At 38.5% G+C, this 26,740-nt stretch overlaps 1 protein-coding gene across 2 annotated transcripts in view; it reads left to right on the forward strand.

The window, feature by feature from the left end:
* LOC148367088 (trans-1,2-dihydrobenzene-1,2-diol dehydrogenase-like) overlaps positions 1-19,424 on the forward strand; it is a 24,829-nt gene extending 5,405 nt beyond the window's left edge. The window contains exons 2-9 of one of the 2 annotated variants that reach the window (XM_088333891.1): positions 440-627; positions 2,463-2,570; positions 2,632-2,677; positions 5,074-5,237; positions 7,046-7,298; positions 10,728-10,852; positions 15,039-15,189; positions 19,160-19,424. In XM_088333891.1, the coding sequence (XP_088190017.1) occupies positions 538-627; positions 2,463-2,570; positions 2,632-2,677; positions 5,074-5,237; positions 7,046-7,298; positions 10,728-10,852; positions 15,039-15,189; positions 19,160-19,272 (1,050 nt within the window). In that variant the 5' untranslated portion in view covers positions 440-537 and the 3' untranslated portion in view covers positions 19,273-19,424. Of the gene's footprint in view, positions 1-439; positions 628-2,462; positions 2,575-2,631; positions 2,678-5,073; positions 5,238-7,045; positions 7,299-10,727; positions 10,853-15,038; positions 15,190-19,159 lie in introns of both variants that reach the window. The other variant, XM_088333892.1, reaches the window with a different exon arrangement.
* Positions 19,425-26,740: the final 7,316 nt, after the last annotated feature.

Genomic DNA, 26,740 nt, shown 5'->3' on the forward strand with positions numbered 1-26,740 from the left:
ACGTTCTGATCTCCCGTCCCAGCTAACGACCTGTTTTTCCGTCTAACAACGTTACAATCTCCTGCTCCGGAAGATCCACTTCCGCATTCGGAACACGATCCGATCCGGTGAGCAGCTTGCTTCCCACGTCCAACAAGCACTGGATCGCTGGCACTGCCTTTCCTGTATAATTCAATAAACTTGTGAGTAATGTTACACATCTGGGTCCTACTTCTGTTCTGGTCGTGACAAACCCTGTGTGTAAAGCAAGCAACTTACCATGTACTATATATATATATATATATATATATATATATATATATATATATATATATATACACACACACCGGACCGAACCCCTACAGTATACATTGTTGTTCCAGTTTCAAATGTATGACAATTGGGTCCGCTTGGCTAAATAATTTTATGCTAAATATGTCCTATTTTATCTCCGAGCCAGAAGTACTCTTGAAAAGAGCCGTATATGGCTCGCGAGCCATAGCTTCCCGACCACTGCTCTAACGGGAACACGTTGCTGCAACCGACGACTTCCGAAGTATGGCAACCAAGTGGGGGATCTGCGGCGCGGGCAAGATCAGCCACGACTTCACAGTGGCCCTCAAAACTCTTCCACAAGAAGACCACCAGGTATCATTGCGACAAACACTAATAATTCTGCTGCTCCAACCCAAAGTTGTTTACTCCCCATTTTCGTTTGTGTCATCCGAGGATTCGGTTTAGCGTTTGCACAGGGACGTCTGGCCACCAGGACGAAGTTCAAAGCACATTACAATATTTACCAAATTCGATTCTGTCCAATTATTTATTTGCGCAGCAAAGTGCAAGGACTACGATTGAATTCTCTTATAAAACAGAACATACTAGTTTGCAAAAGATTATTAGGGGCAAGTGGTGACGTCACGAATGTACGGAAGCTGAGCACGATCGTGATGTGTCATTCGCGGACGAAACGGCTTTATGAGCCGACTCTGGGAAATGAATGAAGAGTGTCGGTTTTCTTTCAGATGCTGTTTTTTTCTCTCAACAATGATTATGATGATGGTCCGCATTTATACAGCGCTTTTCAAGTCAATGAAGACCTCTCAAAGCGCTTCACAATGTGCTTCGCACTTACCCATTCCATACCTGTCAACCTCTACGTTTTTGCCGTACAAAGTGCGTTTATTATGCATTTTAAGACGTGAACGATGTACAAGAAAATCTTAAGGAAAAACGCAAATTTGTCAATGATGGGTACCATCCGGTAAACACCGACTATCATGAAACGGCTAATCAATCAAGTCAAACGAGTTCGCCGCGGAAGCCTCTATCTCGGTATGTTTTTTTTCGTTGCAAACGAAGCGAGCGGTTTGATGCTACTGTGCGCATGCGTCTGCCGCCTGGGGATTTCCCATTATGCATCATTCCGAAAAAAAAAAAAAAATATATGGTGTAAGATTATTTTGTATTTTGTACGGGAAAATACGATAGTTTGTACGGGCATGGAGCCGTGGAGGTTGACAGGTATGCCATTCACACACACACACTCACACCGATAGCGGCAACAGCCATGCAAGGCGCCTACCTGCTTCACGTGAGGACCATCTTGTGTCAAATGCAAATTTCTCGATCGCCTTGTATTTAAAAAAATGCATATTTACATGATAGTATCACCATTTTCGTTTTTTGTTTTGAATATGCATTTTCCCCATTGTTGAGGTTAACATGTCTTCGCATTTAATCATTTTTGTAACAGACCTGTAGATATTTTCATTTGTTTCCGTTGTGTTTCAGGGAAAACGTGTTCCATTATTATTATTTTTTAAAGGAAAACTAATTTTTGTATTTCGTAATTTATCCGTCGTGTTGGCATACGAAAATACGTGTCTCGCTGTTTCTTCTTTTGTTTCTTTTCCCTAGCCTGTACTCCTTTTTTCTTGCTTTCTTTTTTTGTTTCTTCTTCTTTTGAGTCTTTTTTCCAAGATTTTTTTTCTTGCTTTTTTCTTGCTTTTTCCTTTTGTTTTTCCCTATTTTTGACTCCTTTTTCTTGTTCTTTTTTCCTCTTTTGTCCCTTTTTCCCTTTCTTTTGTTGTTTTCTCTTGTTTTCTTTCCCCCTAACTTTTTACTTATTTTTTTTCTCTCCCTTTTCCTGTTTTCTTTACCCTTTTCTTCTTTTATCTATATTTGTCTTACCTTTTCTCTTTTTTCTTCATTTTATTTGTTTTGTTTTTGTTTCCCTCAGCGCTTTTCTTCTTTCTTTTTTGCGGGCCAAAAGGTTATCTAAAAATAGCAGGAATTCCCATCACTACTATCTTGCGGAAGTTGGGACGTCGTGAATGCATGGGAGCCTCGCACAAATTCTCACTACTGTACCCTGTTTTCTTGGACTGGAGGAAGTCAAATGTCACATTAACAATATAACTTGATTTGGCAGGAGTGTAAAGTGGAATCAACTGTGCAAAATCAAATTGTGTTTTTATCAGGTTGTGGCCGTGGCTGCCCGCAATCTGGAGCACGCGCAGGAGTTTGCTAAAAAGCACAACATCCAACAAGCTTATGGAAGCTACGAGGAACTTGCACAAGATCCTAACGTCGGTCGGTTGGCATTGCTTGCAAGTTGGATTATCAAGTAAATCAGTGATTCTCAAATAGGAGTTGAAGAACCCCCCATGGGAACTCGAAGGCCCCTCAAGGATGAGTACTTGAGATTTTACAATAATAATAATAATAATTTCCTTGTATTGTCATTCTGTGTAACAATGTACACAGAACGAAATGTCGATTGCATCTGACCCGATGCAGCCGCAGCCAAGAGAGGGCGCCGCCGACCACTTTTTAAGTCTTAGGAATGACTCGGCCGGGGCGCGAACCCGAACCTCCCAGTCTCAAAGCGGGCGCCTTACCATCTAGGCTACTGAGCTGGTACAGGAGTGTCTCCGAAAATTAAAATATTGAGATAAAATTCTTTATTTTCTCCAAACCAATTATTATCACTTATCTCATTTCAAAATATTAGAATATTGAAGAAACGAATACTAGCAGACTAGCATTAATAAAACGATAAAAGGCTGGCAATATTTCAGTTGATTTTGAACTTAGGTTTCTTTCAATTGCATTGCAGAATTTAAATAAATCACATTATTCAAGTTTCCTGAGATGGTCCAGTACAATTTAACAGTAGTACTGTAAAATCACAGAACTTCTTTACTACCTACACTGCAAAAAAAAAGATTTTTCCCCATTTCATTATCATTGAGTTCATTTTAAGAATACAAGTAAAAACGTTTTTGTATAAATTATTATTTTTTTAAAAACAAAGAGTAATACTTAAGATAAGCAAAATATCGTATGTCTTTGTTATAATTAGTATATAAATAAATAAAATATTTGTTTTCATTTCAATTATTTTTTCCCAAAAGACTTTGAGGTTTTATTTCAATAAATTAAGAAAATGATAAATATTTATGATTTTAAAAATAGACATATTTTATTAAAAAGCCGTATTTAAATATAGAAAAATAATCATTTTAAAATAAAATAAGACTAAGATTTACTTTTATAAGATTAGATATGAATGTAAAAAAATCACAAGTATACATCTCAAAATTAAAGAAAATCTGTTTAGAATCACTTTAAGAATATTTCCTTACAAAATTGAATGTATTTCATTAAAGCCCCTGTGTGTAATATTTGACAACTAGATGGCCCTGTATTGCGAGTGAAAACCAGTGCCACAGAGCGCAGGGTAGCAGCAAGATTCCAGACAAACATGGCGGCGATTTCTAGTTAGGGATTCCACAATGTAAAAGAATTGCAAATATCTCCATCAATGACTTTTAATAAAAATTCATATTGGAATGAGAGTTCAAGTAGTTTTGCCGAGTATGCCAATCAATGTCTTTTTTTACTGAAGTAAGGCTTTTTTGTACCATTAAGAGGCACTAAATATTAAACACTATCCTTTTAAAATAAGAAAAAATAAATACAAATATAACATAAATTCAAAAGAAATAAATAAATGTTAGAAACAGTCGTAATAAACATTACTCCTCAAAAAAAAAAAATCATCAAACGTCTATTTTCATCAAAAGACAAACAGTATTGAAATTTATAACTATCTGTCTACCCTGGTCATATCCCTCGAGAAGGATGATCTACTGCAAAACAAACACATACACAAAAACAAAGACAATTTAAAAAAAAAGGGAAAAATACCAAAAAGAAACACTCACACAATTTTTCGGACCATGGCCAACCCAAATGCCCAAACACCCAAACAAGTTAACCACCTCGGCACCCAATTTGGTCATGCTTTCGTCCCTCCAGATGAAACGGGACACAAGAAAGCAGCCATGTCACTTGGGTCAGGGTGACACAACACACTCTTCTGTTCAACAGCAGGGCCCGACAGCTTTCACTGTCTTAACCCCTGCCGCATCATACAGGTGCCCTACCCATCCCTTATAACACGCCAAACATCCCACTATCCTTTCACAACACCTCTCCACTCATTCCTATCACCAACAAGAGCTTTGGCTTCCACTACATTTAGACCTCTTTCCTCCAGTGCACTCATAACGCCATCCATCCACGCCTTCCTCTTGGTCTCCTTCCATTGACTTCTGCTCTGTAGATCCTCTTCTACATTCCCTCCTCATCCATCCTCTCCATGTGTCCAAACCAACAGAGTACTCTCTTATCCAAACGCTTGCCCAGTTCCACTACTACTCCAGTTCCGTCTCTCACAATTTCATTTTTCAATCTATCCCATCTTGTCACTCCTAACATACTCCTCAAACACTTCATCTCAAAAAAACTTCCTTCTCAAATCTGCATTCAGGCTCGAAGTCTCTGCACCATGCAACACAGTCGGCACAATCACACTCTTATACAGTCTCCTCTTAACATCCATACTCCTACTCTTGTATTGAAATTTACTAAATATAAATAAAAAAAATACTTTAAATTAACTCATTGAATCACTGTTTTATGGCTTCCTTGGCTGTAAATAGTTTACCACAGGTGCCGAAATAAAAAAATAAAAGCTACAATGACTGTTTTATAATGTTTACACTTCTGCGTGTGCATTTTCAGATGTAGTGTACGTGGGTGTAATCCACCCGCACCACCTAAGATGTTGCTTGATTTTCATGGATGCCAAGAAAAACGTTTTATGCGAGAAGCCTCTTGCCATGAACGCCAGGGAGGCTAAGGAGATCCTTGACTCGGCTAAGAAGAACGACGTTTTCCTCATGGAGGTGATTGTTCTTTCTCACTGTTAAGTGTAAACTTTGGTAGACACTGAAAATAAGGTTAGAAGACATCAATGGATGTTGAACTTGCAAGGAAGGCCGGGAGATGAGCTTTCTGATAAGAGAATCGAATCTCTTCCTTAAAGCCGTTCTTCAAAGTCACGAGAAAACAGATGAACGTGATTGGTCGATAGCGACAATGACGTAATAGTCCAAACACCGAACAACAGTGTGTCAAAATGCAAACTAGGGCTGCAACTAACTGCTATTTTAACCATCAACTGTCATCAACTCTTCATCGAATAATCGGATAAATATGACCTTTTTTTTCTTAAATTTAGCATGAAGTTGTTCGTACGACTGTGCAGGGTAAATGATGCGGCGATACTTATACCCAACTGATGTGTCACAACACTTGTCATTGGGAGTCATCAGGGGACCAAAACTCCCAATTCCAACCCTAATAACCAGTACAAAGCAGGCATATATAAAGGTTCTTTGTACTCAGTTGGGCATTGATAACACATACAATGGGTACCAATGTTGTGTGTTTTAGGTATGACTCAGCCGAGGCTTGAACCAGGGACTTACTGGCCTCGGGCGGGTCCCTACCCCAAGATAGTAATAAACACAATAAAAATGGGTACAACGAAAAATACATCTTTTATTGAACATACTGCCGACTCAAATAAAAATTACAGTAAAAAATCAGATCAGTCGAGACACAAATCCATGAATATCACTCAGTCCATTTTTTAGGGGCAGGCAAATAAATACTAAATTAAAATCAAACTGTTTTTATCCCTGCAAACCAAGAACAGGCTCTTTAGCAGCAAAATAACAGTAAATAAAACAAATATGTGCATTTTTTGGAGTACATTCAGTGGTCAACGGCAAATTTAAAAACTTTTTTCAACAGTTTGAAATCAACTGGTTTAAACAACTGGTGTTTGTCGTTATTAACGTTTTAAGACTGCATTCAATTTCATAAATCTGTGTCAGGCACTGTTTGGCTTCACGCTCATACTCTCTTTGAAAGCCAAATATACTGTTTAAAATTTTCAATGCAAGTCATCAAAATTGTATTGGCTGAGACGTTACTTGAATCTTACTGAGGCGAGTCAGACTCCTTTTCGTTCAACTGATGTGATTTCTTTAAATTGGCGGTCAGCAACAGTAGCTCTGGTGCTGCCCTAGTGCTCCCAAGAGATTGTTCAGAAATGTTTGAAAATGAAAAAACTTAGGGTAGGGAACTAGATTGTGTATTTTTGTGTGATGGCTTTTTTTAAGAATACATGTTAAATATTGAATGACAAGCTTATGTATGAATCATATTTTTCTTCGATGAAAAAAAAAGTTTTTTATGTGGCTTTCAATCTTTTGCGGCTTCAGACATATTTGTTTTTTGGTCCGTTAAGCCTCTTAAATAATTTGGGGTAGTCGACCCCTGCAATTTTTGTGCATAGCCAAAGTATTGCTTCGATACCCAAGGTGTGCCTTGCACATTTTGCAAGTATGTAGTCTTTTAATTCGCTGTAACCAGGCTAAAATACGCTCAAATTTTAGAAGTTTTGGTACGCGTACTTGATATTGATGCCATCATTTCTGCGTGTTACCCCTTGAGATAGGAGCTATCGCACATGAGCGACTCTCAGCAGAGATTGAAATGATGTAAGATGTCTCACTCTGTCGGAAAAACGTGTCTGGTGACAATTCTCGACTATTGGATTCATAGAATTGATTTTTGTCGACGACGTTGACTAATCGATGCAACCTAGTGCAATCACGTTTCAAACTGCACACGTCTGTCCAAGGCCGTGTGGACTCAGTTCTTTCCCGCCTCGGTGGAGATCCGGCGACTGCTAGCTCAAGGGGAGCTCGGCAAGGTGAAGATGGTGAGGGCCGAGTTCGGTGTGCCCCTCATGCATTTGCCCCGGTCTGTGGACAAGGAGCAAGGTGCGGGGACAATGCTGGACCTCGGGATCTACCCGTTGCAGTTCTCTCTCATGGTCTACGGTGGAGAGAAGCCGGAGATCGTCAAGGCTCTAGGGGTTCTCACTGAAAGCGGTAGGTTCTGAAGGCTTTGTTTGGGGGTTCTGGTGACTTGATTTCTGATCATTGGGAGAATTGATAGAAACTGTATTAAAAACACGTTATAGGAGCAGTGTAACACTAAAATCCAATCAATGAGAATTATTCACTGTGTGTTTCAGTCAGCCACTTAAATTCTAACATATTCAATTATATATGCCACTTAAAGGGTTGGGAGGGTTTCTTTAAAAATGTAATCTGATACAGTACCTATCCATTCATCCATCCATTATCTGCACCGCTTATCCTCAGTAGAGTCGCAGGTGTGCTGCAGCCCATCCCAGCTATCTTCGGGCAGAGGACAGGGAACACCTTTAACAAGTTGCCAGCCAGTCGCAGGGCACACAGAGACAGACAACAAACTTGCTCATTCACACCTAGGGACAATTTGGACCGGCCAATTAACCTGACATGCATGTTTTTGGAATGTGTGGGGAAACAGAGTGCCCGTAGGAAACCCACGCAGGCACGGGGAGAACATGCAAACTCTACACAGGGAGGCTGCAGTTGCTGGACTTGAACGCACCTAGTCGCCGTGCCACCCGATAGGTCGGCGGCGCCCTCTGCATCGGCTCGCTACAACGGGTCAGGTGCAATCGACATTTCGTTCTGTGTACATTGTTACACAGAATGACAATACAAGGAAATTATTATTATTATTATTATTAGTTACTAGTTACCTGTTATAAGATTTAATCAGTAACGTAATCCAAATACCATAACATTGCAATAAACTACTTTGATTACTTTATTACTTTTGTATTACTTCAAGACTAAATAAGGATAATATGTACCTGTATAGGTACAATAAACAATGAAAACCTTTGAACAATGTACTTGGAGGAAAACCTCTTTCAGGTAGTTGCTTGAAGTCCTATAGAAAGTGCTCAAATTTGAACCACATTGCATAGTTTTTAAGCAAAAAAAAACGCTTCTCTTTCACATGGCAGACAAGATATGTTCGGTTTTAGTTTACAACTTCACATTAAGCGGAGATTAAGAACCAAATATTGTTACTTTCTAAATTTCTAACAAACACTGGGATGTTTAGTGTTCAAGTTTTACCTGTTTGAAGTGGGGTTGCAATATTCAGATTTAATATGCTAAGTAAAATATTCTCACAACATAACAATACAGTATTCAAATAGTGGTTTTTGAACAATTAACTGCAAAATCCTAAAATAAGCGAATTATTCAAATTTACTAAATTTAGTCTGCTACTTTCCATGCCTGGCCACTCCGAACACTGATAAAACAGTTCCACACATACTGTATGTGGTGTTGAAGAGTACCACTTATATAATTTTATCAGTAGTGGGCCATCAGGGCCTGCAAAAAATCAAATCTGCCAGAAATAATTGCATTAACATCAACTACTTATACCAAAACTTTTACAATATAGAAGTATTTTAGCCTTGATATGGATATAAAAAGACTACTTTCAAATCCGATTTTGCGTATCGAAGCAGTACTTGGGCTATGCACGAACATTTAAAGCAGGGGTCGACAACCCAAAATCATTGGAGGCATAACAGACCAAAAAACAAATATGTCTGGTGTCGCAAAAAAATTAAAAGCCACATTTTTATCCATTTTTGATCTAAAGGAAAAGGTGATTCCTACATAAGTTCAATATTTAACGGTTATTCTAAATAAAACCATCACACAATAATACACACATATCTGAATTATACGATGTTAACTACAGTATATTTTGTTCATTAATGACTTCAAATGGTCTGTCAGCTTCCTTACATTGCTTCTCCCATGTTTGTACTCCTTCCAGATGTAAACCTTTATATTTAAGCATTTAACCCATCATATTTCAGTCATACCTGTGGCCAGGGTTTAGAAATGTACCTAGATGTCTTCACAATGAGCTCTGCAGGCCCTGAGGCATAACACCCAGTATCAATAAAGATGTTTGTTTAACCAATCAGATTTTGAATTTGCAGGGCCTGCTCGCGGGCCTTGGGAAATGTCACTAGTTTCACAAACTATGATTGGCTAAGGAGTTTTAACGGAAGTATCACAGTGGAATGGTAAAGAAAAATAAATTGCTGGCCTAATTTCCAATTCGAATCATTGTCTTGGCGGGGATGATGCTGACACTCTACTACAGGGGTGTCAAACTCATTTTAACTCGGGGGCCACACGATAGAACAAACATTCTGTTGGGGGCCGGACTAGTAGATTAAAGAGAAAGAAAAAGAAAAAAGATAGAGAAATAAGAGATCGAGGGAGGCAAAAGGAGAAAGGGCGGGACAAAGAAAGAAAAAGAGAGAGAGGGAGAGAGCGTGAGAAACAAAAGAGATAAAAAATCTTGAGAGAGGGGGGAAAGAAAGGGAGAGGAAGAAGGAAATCCAAAGAGAAATTGAAAGACAGAGGGAGAGAAAAGAGAAAAGAAAGCGCAAAAGGTATGAAGAGAGAAAAGGAAAAAATTTAGAGCAAAAGAAGTTAAAAAGACACAGAGAGAGAAAGAAACAGAGAGTGGGAGAAAAGGGGTGGAAAAGAGAGAGAGAGAGAGGGAGAGAAAAAGAAATACAAGTACAGTGTCTTTGTTCGAGGCACCTGGCTTTGGCAACATGAAGTTGACATATTTCAACCTGCAGTTTGTTTTTCTCTTGCGCTTCTCTGAGTGTTGTCTCGCGGTCCGGATTCAATCCCTTTACGGGCCTGATCTGGCCCGCGGGGCGCCTGTTTGACGCCTGTGCTCTACTACTAGACCACCAGTTGAATAAATGTCATATGAAAACACACAAGAGCTTATGTCATCAGCACACCATTTTTACTCATGTTGCCAAAAACATTGATTTGCATATTGCATTCTGACAGGTTAATCAGTCTCTCCACTTCTTCATATGTCGTCAATAACATTGGGAAAGTTAAAAATAGAAAGTGTTTCAACAAAATACTATACAAGCTATTTTCTGTACGTATACGTATTAAACAGAGAGTTTATTGACGCACAGGTGACCAAGTGGTAAGAATGTTTAACCCATCAGAATGCACTATGCCAAATCAGTCTTTCTGGCACTGTGAGTAAAAATGGTGTAATCATGAAATAAGGGCCATTGCCTTTTTGGATGTTATCCGTACCAATGGTCGTGTAGTGGTAAAGTGTCGGTGCCCTCACTTCCATGATTCCAGTTTAATTCCTGTACAATATTTTGCTATTCTCAATAGACTGATTGACTGAGTGTAAAGATCCTAAACATAAGAGCTCTTCCTGTAGTCTCAATATCATGCGCCTAATTGTCTGGTGCGCCTTATGTATTAAACAAATGACTACTTTTTGAGAGTGCGCCTTATACTCTGGTGCGCCTTATAGTGCCATAAATACGGAACTTCTGTTACCCTAGGTGTCTCAAGCCAAAATAACCTCATTTTGGTCCTTGTTTTCAGGTGTGGATGAAACGGTGTCGATCACTCTTAAGTTTTCTGGAGGCCGCATGGCCGTGCTCACGTGCTCCTCAGGACTGCAGCTCAGCAATGACGCCGTCATTTCGGGCACCGATGGCAACATCAGGGTAGGTCAAGATCAGGGGAGGGCTAATTTTTAGTCCCAGGCCGCATTAGGTTAAAAATTTGGCAGGGGAGCCAACAGGGAATATTTGATTTCATAGAGAATTTTGTATCCTGTACTTCGGCAATACAGGAGTTAAAAATACCTATCCAGTTTTTCTCAATTAATGTACTTGCAGGAATAGTAGTTTCATGTATTATATTCATTTAATTAAACATAGAACATTTAATCAAATTGGTTTTGAAACGCTCAAGATAAAATGGTGGTTACCGTAACTTCAACATATTCTACTTACTTACGCCATCATCTGGCTGAAATCACAGTTGCAGCCTCTGTCAAGCTGCTCGTATGGCGTGTGCACTAAAGGTAAGATTGAGCCTAAAAAAATCCAACGGTATTAGAGCTCAGCCAGAGCCAGACAAATAAACTTGATTTGAAGGACTAAGCCTGAAGAAAACCCAAATTTTAGATCTATGTTATCTAAACCTAGATAGATATTTAGATCAATCTCATCTAGACCTAGATGGATATCTAGATCCATCTTATCTAGATCTGGCTAGATATCTAGATTGAGTAAGATAGATTCATCAATATATATATATATATATATATATATATATATATATATATTGATGAATCTAACGCTACCTCTCTCTCTCTCACACACTGATATATTTTATTTATATATATATATATATATATATATATATATATATATATATATATATATATATATATAGATATGTAGACAATATGTATATGTGTGTGTGCGTAATATACTTAGATCCCAAACAAAAACATTATCCCCACCCTTGATTTGATCAAAGGCAATAAAAAATAGCAGGAAAAACTATTAAAACTTGGTCAACAATACAAAAAAAATTAAAAATATCAAGATCTGTGAATAGGGCTACCAAAATAGCGAAAAATCCAGACTTTAAACCTGGGGTTATGGAGGTAGGGTTTCAAAAATGGGGCCAAAAAGGACTGAAGTTGATTACCCAAGTATTGGAAGCACAGACAATGAAATCATTCGAACAACTCCAACAAGAATTTGACCTACCCAGAAATGATTTTTACAAATATTTGCAACTAAGGCATTACCTCCAGAAACACGAGGAATGGGGGAAAATATGTAAGGAGCCAACTAAGGTAGAGGAATTATTAATATCATATACAAAAGGACAATCAATAAAGGGGGTTATATCAAAACTATATAAAGCCCTGAGAATGGATCTCAGTAATGAGGACATGGCAGTTAAGGAAAAATGGGAACAAGAAACTAATGTAGCGATAAAAGACAACGAATGGGAAAAAACATTGAAAGAGGGACACAAAATAACCAACAGCCCGACATGGAGGGAGTTTGAATGGAAAGTAAAAATGCGATTCTTCTATACACCCTCTATCACTTCAAAATATAAAAATACCCCGAATCTATGTTGGCGTAACTGTGGGGGGGTCGGAGACTTCACGCATATTTTCTGGAATTGCCCTGTAATATCAAATTTTTGGAGAAGTATCCAGAGAGAAATAAAATTAATCACTGGCTGGGAGTTGCGGTTGGACCCAAAGGCTTACATAATAGGAATTTTGCCAGAAGAATTACTATCTGGTCAACAGAAATATATACTAAGGGTAATGCTTCTGGTAGCAAAGAAAATGATCACAGTGTCCTGGCTGAAACCACAACCTCCTGACATAAAACAATGGAGAGACAAATTAAAGCAAATGTACATTATGGAAAAAATCACTGCAAGACTTCAACTGAAACTTGACCAATTTGAGAAAAGATGGAAGCCTATCACACAAATTTTACTTGATGTCTAAACACCTCCCCCTATTTATTATGTGTGTATTTTTCTTTTTTTTTTTTTTTTTTTTTTTTTCTTTGGGTGTATATTTTGATTTATTAATTTTATATGTATATATATATATATATATATATATATATATATATATATATATATATATATATATATTTCTTTTTGTATGGATTTATTGTATGAGCATTTATTCTTCTTTTCTATTAATAGCATTTTTTGTTCTTTGTTGTTCCTTCTGTTATTTATGAATGTGTCAAGTGTATATATTTTGTGTTGATGTAAGATGGGGGAATCAAACCTCTGTCAAAATCGGTGTGAGAAATAAAAAGTTAAAAAAAAAAAAAAAATAGCAGGAATGAAAAAATGCTTCACTATTTTAGGTACAAGAGTGGCATAAAAACGATGATTTATTTTTTAACTTATCGTCAGACTAACATTAATTGCTTAACATTGTGTATTATTTGGTGCCTCCTGGTTTGTGAGAGAACAAAACTGAATTGAAAACACTAATCATTTGGATAACAAGTAAAATTACATGAACTAAGTCATTTTTTAGGAAAAATGCCTGTCACATGAGAAATGTCCGAGTCAAGAACTTGTTATGTAGAAATGCTGTTTGTTTTGTTATCTGCAATATGATTGGCAACTTGTGCAGATAAAGCAGCTTTCTATGGGAACTTGACTAAGGCCAAATTCTCAATTTGGCCCAAAAAGGGAGTTTTGCACTTAAGTTATTTGTGTGATGCTATATTGTCATTATATTTTTGCCATTTTTGTTTGGCGGGTCGCATTAAGAAGTCCGTATATAGCCCGCAGGCTGTAGTTGCCCAACCCTGGTTTGGATAAAAAACACGTGGATTTGATTTGTCTCCCAGTGTGTTGATTGACATCTGCGTAATAAATAGGGATGAACATAGGTCAGGGTTCAAAAAGGTGAAAAGGGTGTGGATTATGTACCATATTTGTTAATGTATAACGTGCATCACTAATGTTTTTTTTTAATATAAAAAAAAAAAATCGGTATAAAATTTTGTTGGAATTTTTCCTAACTCAAACTAAGCAATAAAAGGTGATAAACTGTGAATACATGCGGACATGATCCAAATCATATATTGACAACTATGAACACAATACCAAGATAACCTTTACAACGTATTTAAAGTCCGATTCATCATCAGATATACCAAAGACTTGTTTTTTTTCATTGTGCTTTTCTGGTTTATTCATATCTCTGAGCATGACTTTGTTTTCTCTGTTGTTTAACGTTTGTGAGAGAAAAAAAAATCAGCGTCACACACAAATAAATACAGAATCTGTCCTACTTACGTACAAGCTAGGTTCCGGACAATCGTTCGTAAGTTGAATTTGTTCGTAAGCTGCTTCAGTGCTATCTTTTGTAAGGAATGTATGATTAAGGTTTATAAAAGTAATCTGTATTGTTTTGTACTGAAAAATAAATATTTCATGAAATAATATGCTCTATAAAGATGAATAATGTTAAGTTTAACTTACTTTTGGAGCATGAGCTTCAAAAGTTAGGCTCCTTCCTCCTCTGTGATAGAAAGTGGCTGAAAAAAAGCGATCCGACCATTTTCTCAACCGCATCGAGCTTTCTTATTCTACTTTTATTTGAAAAGAAACGGCTCACCTCTTCTTTAAACTTTACACCAACCCTATTGAATGGATGCACGAGATATTAAACAATAAAAATGTCAAAGTTCCTAGCGCGCTGGAGATACAGTACAGCGGATTTCTTCTTCGGGGTGGATGGTGGATGAGCACCCACAGCGCCACACGCCAGTAGCGGTAGAAAGAAGCACCACAGTAGTGTCATGTACTCGGAAAAAGGTACACACAATACAAAATCTAACTTACAGCAATATCCGGATATTTTTTGACATCCCGAAAAGAATGTTCGTATCTACCGTTTTTCGTAACTCGAATGTTCGTAAGTAGGGGAGCGTCTGTACAGTACTCCTGCCCACGCAAACTACAGTAAACTGATTTTAATTCAAACGCCTGACCTCAAACACCCGATTCCCCCTGGGAAATCTCACTATAACCCCCTCACAATCCACGTAGGTCCCCCTTTTTGACTTCAAAGTGGTGAATTTTTCCTAATGTTGAGCGATTTTCATGCCTGAAAAAAAAGCCCACTCGCAGTAGGACTACCTTTGCTGAAACCTGCTGAGCTGTCTTTCATCCCGGAATGTATAAATCATGCAGGTAAGCTACTGTTTTTGTAACGCAGTACAAACCGGTCAAACAAGAATATGAAACCCAAATTTATGCATGCACTTTGCAAATGGAATTGAAGTAGCAATTAAAAATACAAATAAAAGGAAATGTCTGTTTATGATGCAGATTCCTGCTCACATGTGGTGCCCCACTTCACTGGTGGTGAACGGGAAGGAAAGTCAGTATAAGCTCCCGGAACCTCACCTGCCGCTCAACTTCCTTAACAGCACGGGATTGCGCTACGAGGCAGAGGCGGTGCGACACTGTTTGCTTAAAGGTACCGTGATTATGCAATACCTTCGTTGTTAAGTTTTCGCCTCTTGTGACCCATGTCCGTTTGCAGTGTCGGGCGATTTACTGAAAAAGAGTTAATGGTTACAGTCACTTACTCAAGTAAAAAAGTAATTCCGTTAAGCCCCGATTACTGACACACAAAAGGAACACGTTATTCTAAAATTAACTATCTAGTTACAAATTATCGTATATACTCACATCGAAGCAACCCCCTAAAGTTGCTTTGATACAAATGGCCACATATTGAAAAAAGTTGAAGAAAACTGTACACCAGGGGTGTCAAATAGGCGGCAGTGGGCCGGATCAGGCCCGCTAAGGGATTGAATATGACCCGCGAGACAACGCTGAGGGAAGCACAAGAGAAGAACGAGCTGCAGGTTTAGATATGTCCACTGCATGTTGCCAAAGCCAGGTGCTTCTCAAAAACGCTGTACTTGTGTTTCTTTCTCTCCCCCTCGCTCTCTCTCCCTCCCATTTTCTCTCACTCTCCATCTCTCTTTCACTCTCTGTCTCTCTTTTTCTCCTTATTTGTTCCTCTTTCTCTTTATCTCTGTGTCTTTTCACCTTCTTTTGCTCTCTTCCTTTTTCCTTTTCTCTTTTCTCTCATTCTCTTGATTTCCCCTTCTCTCTTTCTCCCCTTTTTCTCTCCTCTGTATTTCTCTTTGAATTTCTTTCTTTCTATCTCTTTCCCCCTCTCCCCCTCTCTCACTATTTCTCTTTTTATCTCTGTTTCTCACATTCTCTTTATCTTTCTTCGTCCCATCCTCTTTTTCTCTTATTTCTCTCTTTTTCTCTCTCTCTAATCTACTAGTCCGGGCCCCGGAAGAATGTTTGTTCTATCGTGTGGCCCCCAGTCAAAATAAGTTTGACACCCCTGCTGTACACAAACCTGTGGTAGCCGTGAACCCTTCATATTACATAGCTTGTGCAAACTTGAGAGCTTGCAAAGAGCCGAGACAATCCATATTATTCTTATTATCTCTTCAAACCATTCGAGGATCTCCTCCATTTCTGGGTACTGTCCAAGACGTTTTCTTCTTTTCTCCAGGCAGGGTGTAATGTAAAAAATAATTTTGTGAATATAAAGACTACATTTCAGGACACTTTATCCGTAAATGTTGTGCTTTCGCTAGCACCATTGATTGAATTGTTTCTGTATAAGCCACGCCCCCTCCCCACGCACTGCCTACGATTCTACGTTGGCGACAATCAAGTCTGTGCAAATAGAACTGGATCCCTGATTTCAGTATCCTATTTTCTAGTTTCATAACTGTCTATGTATAGGTTTTCCCTGGATTTTATACATTTTTTTGATAATTTTAAACTGTTTACACCATATAACAATTTTTGTACGGGAATTAAAAAAATACTGCTACATATATATATATATATATATATATATATATATAAATAAGCAAAACTTAATTTATTGAAAGTGGGGAAAGAAAAATGAAAGATGCTGACCGAATTGTTTGCATGGTTCTTTTGGTAAATAAGAGAAACTTGTTTGGACAAATTATCCCTGCTTTTATTCTATGCAGTCTGTCTTGCTGTGAGTAAATGGGTGCCGCATTGTGTTTGTCAGATTTATTATCGCTTAATAAGCGTAATTGGACTCAATGATGGGAGCAATTGGCTAGGGTTTAGAGGAATGTGGCTTTAATGGAAGTATATACAGAAGGACAGCTCCAACGTAACTATATTCAGTTGTACTTTGTAGGTACACCCCCACCCTTTCTAACTGTTGTTGGATCGTTGTTACATCGTGAGCGAAGGAGGAACAGTTAGGAATCTTGATTTTGTGATTGTAGTGTCATTGATATGGCACAGAGCTAAAACACCATAGGAGGAACGTGAACACAGTGGACGTGCAACTAAGGCTTTAATTCATTCTCTGGATGGTGAAAAATGCAAAAGTACAATAGAATGCATTGAGATCATGCGACGGTGTCAGCCATTGTGTAACTACTGATGATTATAACCAGATCAAAGAACAGGAAGTGTCACAGAAAACCCGGAAGTGGTATTATTTCACTATATTCTTGATTTAACGCTCAAATAAAAACAACATATCTATGTACAACACTTCTTATTGAACCTACATCTGCTTTTACCCTTGTATTACATTTTAAACACAGTAACTTATTTATTAAACAAAAACAGTTGTCATAAGGACAACACGGTAATTCAGCTTTTTAACGCATTTGCCGGAAAATTTATCTCAACTACAGCTGGCTTTTGGCGGTGACTTTTGTGTTCAAAATGTTTTTAAAATCACATTTAGCTGAAGACTCAGAGTATTTTTATACATTAATGATGACATTCGTTATGGTCCACAAAAGAAATATTGCAAAAAAACAAGTATTCAGTTCCCATTACATATTGCAATGCGATAGGAAAACAAGGACAGTGTGTAGTCTCCGTGGTTTTAATATATTTGTATTAGGTTACTTTGCACCATACAGCGACAACTAGTGGTCAAATATTACAGTGTCCCTTTAATGAAATGAGTTTTTAAAAATTTAAGTAAACTTCAGTGTCCATGTCTTCCAGACACATCTTCTATTCGTTGTACACCTTGTAAAACATAGAACGAACGTTTTTAAGGTAATTATTTTGGCTGAATTAGCATCAACACTTAAGCTCACACAAACCAGCTAACAGCAACACAGCGTTGATTTCTGTTAAGGAAATTATATCATTTAAAATCTCACAAATTTAACATTGTACAGCATATTACTATTCAAAAGTGTGTAGCTCTTAAACAAACAAAACTCAGCTTGTTTACTGTTCAAGTCATTTCCATGACTTAAGCAGTAAACAAGAGCAGTCAGTGTTAAAAAAAGGCAGGAGGCTTGTTTGCGTTTCATGAATATGCTGGGTCGTGTGACCAATTTCAACCTTTCAAATAGTAGCAAGAGTAAAACATGGAAATTGAGCAGCACAAACTTTTAAATGTTTTCTGAAAATAAGAAAACAGTTGGCAATGGCAGAGGTAGTTACTATTATATCACATGATACAGACTTTATTTTATCCTTAGGTTTTAACCACAGTACTAGAGTGACTAAATAGTCGCTGTAGTGTCATCGATATGACACTGAGCCTAACCACTAAAGAAGGACTGTGACCACAGAGGACATGTCATTCATCCATCCATCTATTATCTGCACCACTTATCCTCAGTAGGGTTGCGGGGTTGCCGGAGCTCATCCCAGTTACCTTCGGGCAGTTGCCAGGGAATACCCTGAACAGTTCACAGAGACAGAACACCATACTCTTACTCGTACCTAAGGACAATTTTGGAGTCACCATTTCACCTGCGATGCAAGTTTTTGGAATGTGGGAGGAAACCGGAGTCCCCAGAGGAAACCTGCACAGGGAGAACATGCAAACACCGCATAGGAAGGCTGGTAGCTGGATTTAAACCCCTATCCTCAGAACTATGCTGCATATGTGCTAACTACTCAACCGCCATGTCGCCAAGGAAGTGTAATTGAAGCTTTAATTCATTCTCCAGATGGAGAAAACTGCGAAAGTACATTACAATGCATTGAGACCATGTGCCAAAAATAAAGTGCATAAACCTCACATCTATGTAAACTATTACAACATACTTTTTATACATCATATGAACACTTTTAGAAATTTACGACATTGCCTTGTTAATCCTTCAACATGGATGGAGATAGATTGGACATGCAACCGTCCTGTCAGCCATTGTGTGAGACTACTGATAACAATTAGATCGCTAAACTGGAAGTGACGCAGAAATCCCAGAAGTAGTATTATTACACAGAGACATTGTGGAGACACATCTAAAACCTTTAATGTGTTTTCAATTCTGCAACTTTTAATGTGAATTAATACCAGAACAAAATTTAAATTTAAAAATTAAAAAAAAATAAATAAATACTACAACTTATATACCTACATTGTGTTGTTTCCACCATAGGACTGAAGGAGAGTCCCATAATGTCCCACGCTGACTCTCTTCTATTGGCAGAATTGGAGGATGAAGTTCGTAGGCAGGTGGGCGTTGTCTACCACCAAGACCTGAGGCCGTAAGGAGTCATTTCAATATGCAGATCATTTGAGTTTTTGGCAACATGCTTTTTGTGCTACTTGTGAATTGGACACTAAAACCTGCACAAACTGTAGTGGATGTAAATAAGGCCCAGTTTTTGTTCAAACTGTGAAATAAAGAGATTTTCAAAGAACACTTGGTCTTTGTATGCTTTAAAAAGGATGCCTCCCGTCTCAATAAACTGGCTAGGAAAGCGAGCTCTGTTGTGGGCAAAGAGCTGGACAGCCTAACAACAGTAGCTGAGAGACGGGCACTGGAAAAGCTGCGGTCAATCATGGACAATCCATCGCATCCACTACACAGCATTATCTCCAGACAGAAGAGCAGTTTCAGCGACAGACTGCTGTCACTGTCTTGTACTACGGACAGACTGAAGAGATCTTTTCTTCCTCATGCCACGAGGCTCTTTAACTCTACCCGGCAGAGTAAAAGCCCACAGTAAACCACACCACCTACATGGCATATTACCGAATCTTATTGCAAGATGTATTCTGTGTAACACTATTTAGTTATTCTATATAACACGCTACAGTGGGCATTTGCACGTCACACTGGGTATTTGTATATTGTATTCTTTTTGCTTTATTTTTGTATTTTTCTCAGCTCAGGGATGCTGCTAGAAGTGTGAATTTCCCTTTGGGGATGAATAAAGTATCTATCTATCTATCTAAAACAAAACTCAATTCACTCTCAAAACAGGGAACTATTGACCCAGTTTAACCAAATTACCTTTTGGGTGGTTTGACCAATATTTTAGGGTTGTATTGCTCACCCAACACCTAAAAATTTGGCTGTTTAGTAAAAATCTAGGGTGGCCAGAACCAAGCTAAATGTCAGATTTTTTTTACTTTTTCCCCCCGTTTACCTGAAAATTGTTGATTTGAGGATTTTTTTTTTAATTGATCCCAACATTGTTTCTTGAATGAAATGAGAAAAACAATCAAATTAAACGAAAAATTAGGTTGTTTAATTCTATAGTCAAGTCAAGTAATGTTTATTTGTACAACCATTAATCACAAAGAGTCTCAGAGGGCTGCACAGACCACAGATTATTGCAAACCACAGACTATTATTACAATCTGGTTTCAAACCACAAACCCACAGGGACATTTGGCCCTGAGAATTGTTAGGTTTTAAAAGAAAATAACAATTAAAAAAATCTGTCCCCCAAAACTGGGTAATTATACCAGACTCCCTCAAAGATAGTGCTTTATAACAAAGCTAATCAAAATGGGCTTACATTAATCAAGCTTAAAAACATGCTCACTTGGTCTTAAATACCAAAACTTGGGTTGTTTGATTTAAAATAGCGCATTAGAAATGATTTAAAGCACAGAAAATGGTGGCATTTCCTTCACCTTGTGCAAAAATGGCACTACTGAATTTTTTCCCGATTTTTTTGTTTTGTTTTGTTTTATGCATGTAAGGTAGGAGGGCCATTTTATTTCTTCATATATTTTTGGGCTCAACTTTATGATATTGGAATTAATATTATAATTCCTTAATTTAACTGTTGGCATGCAATAATGGGCTATCTACTTCTATCCCAAATATGTGAAAATGGCTGTACTGTAAGGCCTTTATTGTATACAATATTTGGATTTTCGCTATTTTTTTCGTTGTTTTCTACAAATTCCTCAGATGTTGGTAAGGTCATTATCATGAGAAATCTGTAAGAAATTAAGCCACTATTGCACACAAATGTTATTGATTTTTTTTGCTAATAAGCTATTGTATTAACAAACTTAAAACGTAGAATCAATACTAATTATTCGGTGAATTAAAAAAATAATACTAATTTATTGAGGCTATTGTTTTTTTCTCCAAAACAATTGTCAGTGATGCAATTTTCGCATTAGGTTTGATATACAGTTCTGTGAAAATACATTTGGCCCCTTCCTGATTTCTGTGTTTTTTGCATATGTATTACTCACAAAGGTTTCAGATCATCAAACCATCTTTATTATCACACAGAGATAACCAAAGGAAATACATAAGAAAAATGTTTCAAAATGTTGATTCCATTTATTAATTTGCAAAACAATCAAAGCCTATCTGGGCTGATGTGAAAATGTAATTGCCCCCTGAACCTAATAAGTAGCTGGGCCACCTTTGGCAACGATAATAATTGCTAATGAGACTTTCACAACTCTCTGGAGAAATTTTGGCCCACTCTTCTTGCCAAAATTGTTTCAAATGTGCCATAATGGAGGATTTACTAGCATAAACTGCCTGTTTAAAGATACACCACAGCATCCCAAATTGATTTACAGCCGGACTTTGACTAGGCCACTCCAGAACCCTCATTTTGTTTTTCTTTTAGCCTTATAGAGTTGGACTGGCTGGTGTGTTTCAGATCGTTGTTCTGCTGCACAATATAAGCGCTTGGGTTTGAGGGCACGAACTGATAGCCGGACGTTTTTCAGGATCTTCCGGTAAACACCAGAATTTATTATTCCTTCAACCACAGCAAGTTGTCCTGGTCCTAAGGCATCAAGGCAGCCCTGGACTATTACACAGCCACCACCATGCTTTATTGTTGGCATCATGTTCTTTTTGTCTTATGCTGTGCTGCTTATACGCCAGATGCAAGGGCTGCACACCTTCTAAAAATTTCAGTATTTCAGTCGTTCGTCCACAGCAATTTTTCTCCAAGTCTTGAGGATAATCAAGATGCTTTTTGGCAAATGTGAAACGACTCTGTGTTCTTCTGTAAAATCAGTCGTTTTTGCTTGGGAACTCTCCCATGGATGCTTTATTTGGCCAGTGTCTTTTATTATTGTGGAGTCATGAACACTAACCTTAACTGAGGCCAGCAAGGCCTTCCGTTCCGTGAATCTTTTTCAAGGTTCTTTTGTAACCTCCTGGATGAGCTGTTGTCGCACTATTAGAGTAATCTTAGTTGGACGATCACTCCTGGGAAGGTTTTCCCCTTTTTCCCAGTTTTCTCCATTTGTGGATAATGGCTCTGACAGTGGATTGCTGGATTTCGAAAGGCATGGAAAAAGCTTTGTGACCTTTTCTGGACTGATAAATTTCCATTTTTTTCTGGAATTTCTTTGGATCGTGGCATTTAAATTGTGTTGTTTGAGTTTTTAGCCTACTCTACTTTGTCAACACATGTCCTGGCAATCAATTTTGGGTGTGGCCTGTGGAAACAAACTCAGCCTTTTCAAAAGTAGTCATAGCTAGGGGATATTACTTTTTTACATAGGGCCATATTGATTTAGATTTTTTTTTTGTGCCTTAATAAATGGAATTAACATTTTAAAATTGCATTTTGTATTCTCTTGGGTTCTTTCTGTGTGATATGAAACCTTTCTGAGTGATAAATTTGCAATAAACACATAAATCAGGAAGGGGGCAAATACATTTTCACAGCCCTGTATAACCCCTTAAAAAGACAATGTACAAAACAAAAAGTAAAACTTAAAAAAAGGTGATTTCAAAGGACTAAAGGGAAATGTTGTTTTAATGACCCTAATATATCACCTGATGACATCTTCTCCTAGTTGAAAGCTACAGTCACTTTTTTTGGGTGAGACTTAAGAGTAACACTATTTTTGTGTATGTTATAATTTGGATAAGCCTGGGTCACCAGTGACTTCCAGGAAAGGCTGGATGGCAACCAAGGAAGATTGGTGACGCTGGAAAGACAGATGACCTCCAGGAAAGTCTGGCACGGGTGTGTGAGGCTAACAACCCCACCCACAGCACTCTCAAGAGGGCACCAACCATTGCTACGGAACAGAACAATAAGCAATACCCCCAGAATCTCCCGAGAGGGGGGGAGGATGAGAGACTCATGAGGACGGATTCAATGGCAACGGCTATGGCACGAATATAGACGACGAGACGGCTTACTCAAACCACACTACCGGGGGATGTGTTAGAAGCAAAGTGCCACTGCGGGAAAATCAGCAAAAACGCAAGGCGCCCCAAGATACATCAACCCAGGAGTATCTATGAGAAAGGGGAAAGCAGATGCAGCGCATGGTCAAAACACTCAGTGAGACGTATGAGGACTCCAGTCAGGAAGAACCCCACTGTACAGGAGACCTCTCCGCATCTAACGCACCCCTCGAACACAGAGTCCCCTGTTACACAACCCTGGTGGGGTAAGCCGGCTCTAGATTAGGAGGGAGAAGTTTAGCTGGGGACCAGGAGAAGATGGGCAGTGACTGGCCATCACTGCTGGCCCGCCAACTTTAGGGCGTTGTGGCTCAGGGTCGAAACGCCCAGTGACGGTTGGACACCACCTGATGACATCTTCTGGTTGAAAGCTACAGTCACTTTTTTGGGGGGTGACTTTTAAGAGTAGCACTATTTTTGTGTATGCTATTTGTTCTGTTTATATAAAACAACCCCTTCCAAAATGCCTTTGGATCTTTGTACACCCCCCTATTGAAAGCCCATCATTTTTTTCGTAAAACCTAAAAAAAAAAACCCCGAAAAGAATCATCTTGTGTTCCACATAACATTCCTCAATAAATAGGTCATTTTTATTTAACCCTTGCAAACCAACACACACAAAAAAGAGGTTTAAAAGATCTTTATGTGGCCTTTGCAAGATCGACGGTTCAACTGGTTCTCTCATTTCCACACAATTGAAAACTGCTTTGTACAATTATCTATTGTTGAGGTTTGCTTTTGTTACGGAAAATTCAATGTGCAACATTAGCTGACAGACGGGAAGTGCGATTCTTTGGCTCATACACAGAAATCAATGCGCTGCGGCTTTCTTGGCATTTAACCTTAACAAATACAATTTTCCTATGTTACCTGGTACTATTCAAAAGTATTTGAGCAATGTTTCTTGATATCTTCATGTTATTCAAATGTCCGGATGGTGAGGGATCCCAACAAATGTGTAGACAAATTGTGGATATCACTATGGTTGGGAAAATCTGTGTATCCAGCAATAAAGATCAAAGCAAACTTCTTACAGTCCAAGATAATTGTGCAAGAAGGAAAATGTGACTCTGCCATATGTGATGTATTTCTAGAGGAAATATGTACAATTGATTAACTGGAAAAAGTCTAGTTGTTACCAAGCTGCTACCGTTAAAAAAATTGAAAAATTTGGTTTAAAATCATTCATAGAGTTTACCCTTCCAAAATTCACATTGCGAAAAGATTTCATCCAGATATCGATGTCAAATGTACATTTAGTTTTGGTGATCCTTAAACTAACACATTTATTTCAGCACTGCCCCTTGGTCAAAATCTTCCGGTGTGAAATATGTAATTAGATATACAATGGTTTCAAACTATTTTAGAAGGACATACTCCTCCAATTTTTTGATAGTTGTAAAATGACAACAAAGGCCATTTATTAACTTACTCTTGCTATATTTAAAACACTATCTTTGATGCCATGCGGCTTATTCTTTTTTCTAAGGCAGCACAGAGAGAAACCGTGAGCTGGTCTTTTTCACCTTGCGTGTGCTCTTACTACTCACTTACTTACCAAGATGTTGGCGCGCGCGAGTGCAGCGGCTTCAGGGGCTCCAGTTCGTCTTTTGTTTTTCAGTGTTCTTTTATCCCTCATATTTTCCCTTCGACTCCTTTCACAACTACAATAACATCCACAATATCCCGAGGGATATACAGAGACCACCGGATCTCCCTGGGTGATCTGCCTGCCGACAACGACGGAGCAAAAGTAAAAGGCTGCTGGTCAGGCCTAGGCTAGGAAGGCGACCACACAGACCAGCGCTTCCAAGCATGTTCTTGACCAACGCCAGATCCATCGTCCACAAAATGAGTGAATTTGAGCTGTGGATCGCCACATACAGCTTCGTCCAAAATTGGAGTATTTTTGTCATCACGGAGTATTGGCTTCTCCGACGCCGCAGTCCAACTAGCAGGACGCACGCTTGACAGGCACGAACAAGACGGAGACTCCGGTAAAAACAGGGGTGGGGGACTATGCGCTGCAATAACAGCCGAATCATTGAACACACTGCTCACTCTGTATTGTTTCTAGCAGTATCGTGTAAACCCTTCTATCTACCGAGAGAGCTAACTGTGGTGATTGTGGTTGCTGTTTACGTTCCACTGGATGCTAATGTTCCACCGGATGCTAGCGTTAGCATAGTGCTAAATCTCCTCCCTGCTGCTATCAACAAACAGTAGCTTGCACACCCCGACGGAGCTTTTATCGCCGCCGGCGACTTTAATCAGGCATGCTTATGGACTGTACTTCCCAAATCCATTCAATACGTGGGCTGAGCAATTAGGGAAAAAAACACTGCACCATGTGTACAGTAAGATCAAACATCTAGTTGGATCTGGCCATCTCTGTCTGTCCCTCACCCCTTCATACACCCCCCTCCGGAGGAAAACAAAGCCTATGCAACAAGGACAGTACAAACATCTTCTTTGTTCTTTTATCTCTTTGTTTTCTTTATCCTCACTGTAAAATGTGGACTGGAGTGCCATGTCCAATTTTATTGTCACAATATATTCAACCCATGTTGGAACAATGCCAATAAAGGTACATTCCATTCTATTCTATTCTATTCTACTACAAAACATCACAGTGATGTCTGGAATAATTTATGACGTCTTTAAAAAGAAATTAGTCTCTTTGTTGCCAACATTCATATAATACATAACAGGAGCAAAACGTCAGTTTTGACGGTACTCCATTTTATTCAATATTTAAAAGGTACTCACAATGTTTTAACGTTTCACAAATCAAGTCCTCAATTTATACATCTGAATTAAACAGCAGTGGAAGTTATCGTTAAAAAACGCTACATTTCTCTTTCGCTATCATCAGCGTCAATGTCAGGTCACTGTTATTCCCTTTAATCCTCAAGGAACAATAACAAGCTCATGCAATTTGGTCCAGTACCGTGGGAACCACCAATATTAAAAAAAAAAAGGAACATCTGTGTTGCAAAGTGGCACTATGCCCGCAGTAAGGATACTCTGGCCCTGTCATCTAGAAATATATGGTTCACATTTTGCGTGACGCACACGTTTTGTTTTGCTGCAGTAGTCAATATGTTTTTGTCATTGTAATCGCCATTTTGAATGATCACATGATTCGAAAACATTTACAAGTTAAACACTTGGAACTGAAAACGACGCAGCTGAAAACGTCAGTTTTGTGGGTGCACGGTGCCATTGGTGTTCTGTTGCCAAAGGCGTCAACGACAAGTTCCCTAGACGATTGGCGCTAGGTGTGCGCTGGGTTGAAATTGTAAGAAATGGACGTGAATTAGTTCATGTTTATGGCCTGCTGCTTAAAATCCGGTGCGGCTTTTAAATAGACAAAATAGAGTTTTGTTTTGAGCATGCGGCTTTCAACTGCCAACTGTTGCCTGTTTCAACAACAGGATTACTCAACTTTTGGCTTTAGGGTTGCCCAACACCATTAGTAAAGTAATGGTTTAAGTTGAGTACATAAAACCGATATCTTTATACTATATTTCTAAT

The sequence above is a fragment of the Urocampus carinirostris genome, chromosome 4, assembly GCF_059441175.1.
Source record: "Urocampus carinirostris isolate Australia breed hairy pipefish chromosome 4, RoL_Ucar_1.0, whole genome shotgun sequence".
Classification (NCBI taxonomy): Eukaryota; Metazoa; Chordata; class Actinopteri; order Syngnathiformes; family Syngnathidae; genus Urocampus; species Urocampus carinirostris.